The sequence below is a fragment of the Alligator sinensis genome, unplaced genomic scaffold (assembly GCF_000455745.1).
Source record: "Alligator sinensis unplaced genomic scaffold, ASM45574v1 scaffold360_1, whole genome shotgun sequence".
Taxonomy (NCBI): domain Eukaryota; kingdom Metazoa; phylum Chordata; order Crocodylia; family Alligatoridae; genus Alligator; species Alligator sinensis.
The window spans coordinates 1,287,958-1,296,613 of NW_005842337.1; the positions used below are offsets into that span (position 1 = coordinate 1,287,958).

The following is an 8,656-nucleotide window of genomic DNA, read 5'->3' on the forward strand; positions in this document are numbered from 1 at the left end:
CCGTGAATTGCTGACCAGCTGCTGAGCAGTCAGCTCTGCCAATCTGCCTTGCAAGCGCTAAAGGTCTGGAGAACGGGGGAAAAGTCACAGGACTCAGTCATGCCTATTCACATCACATGCTTGGCCCACATCTGGACACATTATCTGAGCTTGACCTCAGACTAACTTATAGGAAAGCCTGCAGAACAGTTATATAGTAAATGCATCAGAGCAGGCAGGCAGCACACTACTGCAAAACAAAGTAATAGCTGCATCTATTATTTCAGATCTTCCTTCCGTTACAAAATTTTGCTAAACATTTTACATTTTCTGGATCTCATTATAGCTAATTATAGCACTGACCTTCTTTGAGTCTGGGCAATTTTTCTAACTTCTGGTAACAACAAGAAACACTTGCAGGAAAAACTCTCAACAAGGATAAAATGTCCTAATCCTGAAGTGGGGTTGTTGGTTGTAGTCGCGTTGGTCTAAGGATATAGGCGGACAAGATTCCCTAATCCTGAAGTGTTTTTTTTAGAAGCCTGTGCAATTCTGAGTAGCAAACTTCAACCATCTTGACACTGCACTGCCCAATCCTAAAATCAATGTTATCTCAAATTTGGGGCACAGAGCCTTTTCCCCACAAACTCAAAATCAAACTATTTTTGTCAGGAATTACTGCATAACCTCTCAGATTCCCCCACTGTCCCAACTCCTTCCTTCAGGGGCACTAGCATGAACTTGCCTCACAGGTGCCTGACAACTCAATTGTCAATATCACCATGAAAAACAATGGTCCTTTCAAGAGAGAGTATCAGCAACCCTGGATGACTGTCCTTGCCTGCAGGGTTCATTTTTAATACTCAATTTTGAGCATTTTCCATATATGCCTTAACCTCATTCTTAAATATCTGGGAAGAATGTCACTAGTTCTGTCCTCCCTGAAAGCTGTCCTACATTTAACTGATCTCTATTGGGATAGAGACTGTACTCAGAATTGTAGCCCGCCCCTCTATATTGGCAGTTTCTCTGTATACTATGCTTTTCTGAATCAGGGTCAGGAGAACCTTAATTTTTTTCAGTGGAAAGATGGATTTGAATGACATGGAATGCAATTCTTATTTGAGTTGGCAGGCGTGCACTCAGCAGAAAAGATCTTGAGGAAAGTGAGTTAAAAAAATTAAGTTTTCCTGCATTAATTTAACCAAAAGACCCCCTACTGTGGTAACTAGGTCCCACACAAACTGAACTGTTCACATGCTCATCAACTCCTGGAACATCAAAAAAGAATCACTTAAAACATCTATTAGAATATGGAGTACATTCCCTATAAGTGTTCTATTCAAAATGTCATGTTCCATTTGACCTTTTAAATACTAAAAGCATAAGCCATAGGATCATAAAATCATAGAAATTAAGGGCTGGAAGGGACCTCGAAAGATTATCGAGTTCAACCCCTTTGCTCTGGTCAGGAATACTGCTGAGACCAAATGATTCCAGCAAGGTGTGTGTCCAGTCTTCTCTTGAAGATGTCCTAAGTTGGGGACTGCACCACCTCCTTGGGAAGTTTATTCCAGATTCTGGTCACCCTTACCATACAGAAGTTCTTCCTTACATTCAACCTGAAATCATCCCCTAACAGTTTAAGGCCATTGCTCCTTGTCCTCCCCTGGGGCGCCCTAGTGAGCACTTTTTCTCCCAGCTCCCAATATTCACCCCTTACATACTTATAGATGACCACCAAGTCACCCCTAAATCTTCTCTTCCCCAAGCTGAAAAGTCCCAGATCTCTTAGTCTTTCCTCATAGTCTTGTCCTCCAAGCCCTTAATCATTCTTGTGACCCGTCCCTGGACCCTTTCAAGATTCTCCACATCTTCTATGAAGTGCAGCGCCCAGAACTGGACACAGTACTCCAGCTGGGGTCTGACCAACACAGAGTAGAGAGGAAGTTTCACTTCCTTAGCCCTGCTCACAATGCATTGGCTAATGCATACCAGTATGCTATTAGATTTGTTGACTACAACGTCGCACTGCTGGCTCATGTTCAACCATAACCCTGAGGTCCCTTTCAGCCATCATGCTGGCCAGGACACTGCCTCCTAATCTATATTCGTGTTGCTGGTTACTTCTCCCCAGATGAAGCACTCTACAATTATCCTTACTGAACTGCATCTGGTTCCACTCCACCCACCTTTCCAGTTTCTCCGGGTCCGCATGGATCTGCATGCTATCCCCTAATCTGACTGCTTTTCCCCATAACTTAGTATCATTCGCAAATTGGGCCAGCATGCTTTCCACATCCTTATCTAAATCATTGATAAAGATGTTGAACGGCATGGGGCCAAGAACCAAACCCTACAGGACACCACTGGCCACCTCCCGCCAAGGTGATACAGACCCATCCACTATAGGACCCATGGTAAAAGTAGCCCTTCTTTTGACAGGATATCAGGCTGTCACGTCACAGTAGCTTACAGTTCAATGTACTCTAATTTATTTCACCAAAGCAAAAAAATTAAAAAATAGCAGATATTAAAACAACATTCTGGTCAGGAGAAAGCCAAGAGAAAGCCACAGAATATGAATTTTCCAGATTGCAGTTGCCACAGATCTTTAGCTACAGCCCCTGCTACCTCCATATCACAAAACACAGAAGTCTGTGGTCAGAGGGACTCTGCCAGAGCTGCACACTTTGTAGGTGGGTTTTTTAATTGAACACTGCAATGTTTTGCCCTTTGCAACATGCATGGTGGATCTACTACGCATTCTTGGCTCCTCAAACATGTATACCTCTGTACTGACTCTTAACCACTGCCAAAGGAAGTCAAAGAGTGACACTTTATATGAGGAGTTGAATGAAGAGCCAGAAGCTGCTAGGGCTTTAACAAACCTAATAAAACTACTGATAATGTTACAAGAACATAAGAACTGCCATTTACTGGGTCAGAACATAGGTCCATCTTGCCCAGTATCCTGTTACACAGTGGCAGAGAGTGGATGCTGAAAGGGGGAGGGAACTGGAAATGACCACAGGGGTTTTCCCCCCCAACTGTTCCTCTCTCATTTGCAGCCTCCAGCATTTAAGGTCTAGAAATTCTAGTTCAGAGGCTGTATCCCTAACTCTTGTGCTCAACCACTCCTGATGCTCCTTTCCTCCAAGAATCTGTCCTATTCCTTTTTCAATCTGGCTAAGCTGTCAGCTTCCACCACATCTGGTGGCAATGAGTTCTATATTTTAATGACCAGCAGAGACTTCTTATGCCTAAAGAAGGGTGACTGCGCCTGAAAGCTTGCTAAGAACTTTTTTCCACCTACTCAGTTAGTCTAATAAAAGATATCACATCTACTCAAAGAACCTAGCCGACATTTTAATGACACACAGGGTGAAAAAGAACTTCCTTTTGTTAGTTTTAAACTTACTACCTACCAGTTTCATTTCAGACACCTGGTTCTTATATTGTGAGAGACGATAAATAATCAATCCCTATTAACTTTCTCTTCACTATTTAGTATTTCCGAAACCCTTATCATGCTCCCCTCAAGAGTCCCTTTCTAAAGTGAATAGGCCTAGCTTCTTTAGGTCTCATCTCATATGAAAGTCCCTTGATACTAATCATTCTTTTTGCTCTTCTCTATACCGTCTCTAGTTCTTCTATGTTCTTTTTGATGTGTAGGGACCAGAACTGCGCACAGAATTCAAGGGGTGGACACAGTATGATTTATAAAGGGGTATGATGATACTTCCAGTTTGGTTTACAATTCTCTTAATAATCCCTAACATTTGCTTTGCCTTTTTGATGGCTGCTGCATGCTGAACTCATGTTTTTAGTAAAACTGTCCACAGTGATTCCAAGATCTCTTTCCTGTGTGGTAACAGCTAGGGTAACTCCCATCATAGTGTAAGTATAGTTTGGGTTATTTTTGTGAAGTGATGCACCTGGGCACTTACCCATATTAAATTTCATCTGCCATTTAGGTGCCAATTTGCTCAACCATGCCAGATCCTTCTGTGGTACCTCACAGTCTTCCTTGGTCTTTACTAGGCCAGTGCGAAGCGGCTAGTATTCGCTTTGGATTCGGCCAATTTTGGGGCCAGCAATTCGATTTGGAGATTCGACTCACTGTCCTGAATCGATTCAAGACAGTGATTCAGCAGAGCCCCCCACACAGCATGGGGAAGTGGAGTGCAACAGGGATCGCACCCCCACCCCCCGCCTGGCAGGAGCTGGTGAGTTAAGGGCTTTTTTTTCTTTTAAAGAGTTGGGGAGTCAGGGGGTGCTCAGTGGGACTGATAGATTCCAGGATTAATTACTCCAGGAAGCAGTCTTTTATAACTTCAAGAAATTTGGTCTCAGTCTATTTGTGGATAGTTGGAAGTCACCCATTATTACTGTGTTTTCTGCTGTCTCAGCTTCTCTCATCTCCCTCAGTATTTCTAGTTCACTGCTGCTGTGCTGGTCTGGGGTCAATAGTCAAACCCAAGGACTAGGGACAGAAGTTACACATAAACTGGTTTAAGAGATCAGAAACTGGTTTAAAACTGTAACAGAACATAAATTCAGGGCACATAAACCCGTTTTAAAATGGCCAAAACCAGCCTGAGATAAACCTGGCCGAATGTAGTGTCAAACTTAATTGATTGAGGTCAAACTTGTTAATGGAACTTCAAACCATGAAGGGGTTTGGGACAAAGTTAAACCAGAGCCCCCCAACATCCCAACATGCTCTGCAACCCTGGGCTGTGCTGTGCTGTCTGCTCCAGAGGAGCAGGGTTGGCCCTGCACCTCTGCTCCTTAGCCAGAGCAGGGAAGGGGGCATGGGCAGGGAAGAGGTTTATTCCCCCTGGAGCACAGCAGTCCCTGCTAGGCATTTCTCCACTCCCTGCTCCTGTGGTGGGGACGTGGCCAGCCCCAACAGCAGCATGAAGCAAATGAAGATGGAGGTTTAATCCCCTACTCTGTCCCACATCCCAGTGGCACGGACCCCAGCCGGGGTCTGCCTGGCTGGGCAACAACAGCCCGTGTCAGGCCTCCCCCCATCGCTGCTGCAGGGGCAGGGGCACAGTCAGGTGTTGGCTGGCAAGGCCACCTGAGGTAAAGGGGGCAGGGAGGGGGTTTAATCCCTCTCTCCCCTCCAGGCAAAGGAGCCCATCAGGCATTCCCCCTGCACCACCCTGCCTGGCCTCGCCCATCGCCTCAAGTGAACTGGCCAGGGAGGGGGTTTAATTCCCCTCTCCCTTTCCCACCAGCACGAACTCAAGCCACGGTCTGCCTGGCTAAGGCGCAGCAGCCGTTGTCAGGTAACTCCCCCGCTCATTGCTGCAGTGGCAGCGGAGGGGGTATGGCCCCCTAAGGCAAAGGGGGCAGGGTTGGGGTTTATTCCCACCTTCACCCCCTTCTGCCCCCACAGGACCGCTGCCTCCATCCATCACTCCTTGCGCGGGGTGAACAGCGGAATAAACCCCCTTCCTGACCCCCTTCGCCTGAGGGAGCCATGCCGGCTGGCCTCTGGCCATGCTCCTGCCCCTGCCACTGGAGCGGCGAGAGCGGTAGGGACCCTGCCAGGGCAGCAGCCCCTGTGATAGTGTCCCAGGAGCACAAGCCTCTTCCTGGAGGGGGTGCTGCACTGTGGGTGGAAGTGGGGTGGACAGAGCAGCTGCAGACTACATGGGGCAAGTGGCGGCAGAGTGCTAGGGATCTATGGCCACCCCTCCAAGCCCTGGTGCCGCCGCTCACCCCACGCAGTCTGCGGCAGCTCTGCTCAGGTCCATGCCAGTGGGAGAGAGAGCGGGGAATTAAACCCCCACCCTGGCCAGTTCACTTGAGGCTACTGCTGGGGCTGGCCATGACCCCCAGCGCTCCAGCAGTGTGGGAGTGGGGGGGAGGGAGAGCTTTCTGACAGGGGCTGCTCTGCCCCGGCCAGGCAGACCCCGGCTGAGGTCCCAGGGAGAGAGAAAGGGTGGAAATAAGCCTCCTCCCTGCCCCCCTCACCTCTGGGGGCTATGCTTGCCAGTGCCCAGCTGTGCCCCTGCAGCAGCAAGGGGGGACCCTGGCACAGGCTGCTACGCCCCAGCCAGCTGGGGTCTGTGCCACAGGGGCAGGGGGCAAAGGTGGGTATTAAACACCCTGTCTCCATTTGCTTCACGCTGCCACGGGGGCTGGTCATGTCCCTGTCGCTGGAGCCATGAGCATGGGGGTGGGAAATGCCTGGCAGGGACTGCTTCGCCCTTGTCCCTCCAGGCATCCCTGGGCTGGGGTCCCTGCAGGCCAGGGTGGGGGTTTAAACCCCTCCCCAATCATAATCAGGCCTGCCCAGGCCCACCTCCCAAGCGCCAGCCCAGGCCCGCCCCCTTTCATTGTAGCCCAGGGCTCACTCTAGCACCCCCTGGGTTCTGGCCTGAGCCACTGCAGGCATGTCAAAAGTGAAGGTCTATTTACTTGCAAATTGGTTCAATCTATGCAGATTAGACTAACCTGCAAAAATTGAATCAATTCAGACTCTGTCTTTTTGAATGTGTGTCCCTAGCCAAGATGTACTACTTTTCTTTTTTTTATTTCTACTCTAAACTTCTGATTCCTGTCCAAAGTTTTAACGTGTTCTGAGGCAAAGGCAGGACTTTATCCCTTACTTCCACCTTCTCACCTACTTCAAGTTCAAGTTCTGTCTGAAACATGAGCAATATACAATTGAACAGTGTTCAAATACTAAAGTGTGGATGTTTTCAAAGCTCACAGGGCTGCAAGACACTCAAGCAGCACAGTTCAGTGTGAAATATTATACAGTTCAAGTGGGGGAAAAGCAGCTTTAAAACAGCTTTGTGAAAAGAAACTTTCGAATGAGTGGGTTTTTACACATGCAATATTGTCATGAGGCAGAGGGAAAACGAAAGAAAGTGCTAAATTCCTCAAAGAGTAACCAGTAAATATTATCCATCTGATCTGTACTTTGCACCTAGATTCTCATCTAATGAAAGGATGACAGTCAAGATACTGCATCTATCAGTCAGGACACAACTGCTGAACAAAGACCATTTAAACAATAACCCCTCAAATGTTAAGGTCTCCCTATGGCCAACTCCTTAAACAGATCAGTCTGGTTTTATGGTATAGGACAGGGGTCAGGCATCTACACAGCCCATGGGCAGAATCCAGGCTGTGAAAATACCAGATCTGGCCCATGGCAGCTGAGCAAATAGGCAGCATGGTGCAGCTGAAGCAGCAGAGGTGGTTTCCCCAGCGTGGTACTGCTTGCCTTGTTCCATCTATTCCCTCAACAGTGTTTGCTGACTGTCCAAGGTGCAGAGACTTGTGGCCCTCAGCATGGAGCCAGGCCACAAGCAATGGCCCTTGGCAACAAAAGATTGCCGATCCCTAGCATAGGAGAACAAACAGCTGTCTCATTTCTAGGTTATAGCTAATTAGCAGCTCCTTATTTGCAACTTCAGAGCCATAGCATACTCTGCGTTAGGATGTGCACTGTTTATCTTCTAACAACAAAGTCATGGAAGCTAGGGCTCCACAAGTGCTGGGGTTCCTCAATACCACTTTGGGTTTGGCTCACAGTTTGTAACACAACAGTCAAAAACAACCTCCTCCTCTTCCCCTCCCTCTCACTACCCCTACCTCATAGACAAAAAGAGTACATGCCATCACTGGTCACTTAAGTCTAGGCCAGTATTTTTGGTTGCATGCATTTCTAAGCATACCTTCATCAATATCTGGTGGCAATCCCCCAACAAACACCTTGCGGGAATACCGTTCCACCCTTTCTCCATTTTGGTGAGAAAAGCAGTGTGGTGATCCTAAGCCACTATGGAGAGTCTGGTCCCCACGCCCATCATCCAAGAACCCGTCTTCCATTGGAAACAACGAAGACTGACCTAAAAGAAAAAGAAGGAAAAAACAAACATACTAACAGAACAAACCATACACCAAGATAGTAGTATGTAAAAGAAAAAACAACCAAGCATTCACAACTTGTTGTATAAGCAGTACTGCTGCTTGTAGCCTTCTCCTTTATTGTAGTAATGGGGATACTGATCATTGATATGCCATTTATTTCATGTAACCTCACAGTTTCTAATATTCTACAAAGATCAAAGTGTACTATTACTTAAGGAGCTAAAAAGACCTCTTTTCTTGTATTAAATTTGTTACTGAAATTTTAAAAAAACTGTTATCAGGACCAGCAACATACAATTTTCCCCAAAGCTACAGCTCATCTTAATTCCACTGCCTTTTCCCCCTTCCCCCCCCCACACACACACAGCCCTAAGATTTTTTTTAAATATATGCCAGACACACATTATATAAGCTTATATAAGGAACTTCCCAACTGTAAATGCAACTACGTCATGTTTCATTTCTCAAACAACCTCTTATGCATACAGAAGGTAATTTCATAGTACAGAAGGTAAAGGACACACCAGCTAAATATATTAATCTTCCAGGTCACTCAGTATGAAAATATTTAAATCACAAGTCATCCACTTGTAGATAACCCAAAATACTTTGCTAAAAAAAAGTAAGGTCACTGCAATTTCCTGAAAGTGATGGCTAAAGAACATTTAAGCAATACTGTCTCACTCCTGGAGTAGATGAAGTTTACTTAGATGTTACACAAGAAGATTCATTAATGGCCTCATTCTAAGAAAACATTTTGCAAGCATTCTTTCCC

General features: G+C 46.5%; 1 protein-coding gene across 3 annotated transcripts in view; it reads right to left on the reverse strand.

Annotated features, from left to right (window-relative positions):
• The window catches only part of CPEB4 (cytoplasmic polyadenylation element binding protein 4), a 63,935-nt gene that overhangs the window by 10,023 nt on the left and 45,256 nt on the right, over window positions 1–8,656 (reverse strand). For all 3 annotated transcript variants that reach the window (XR_003095269.1, XM_025210160.1, XM_006028726.2), the window contains exon 3: window positions 7,686–7,859. Coding sequence is in view for 2 of the 3 variants with exons in the window: in XM_025210160.1 (XP_025065945.1) it covers window positions 7,686–7,859 (174 nt within the window). In the remaining variant the exon portion in view is untranslated. The remainder of the gene's footprint in view (window positions 1–7,685; window positions 7,860–8,656) is intronic.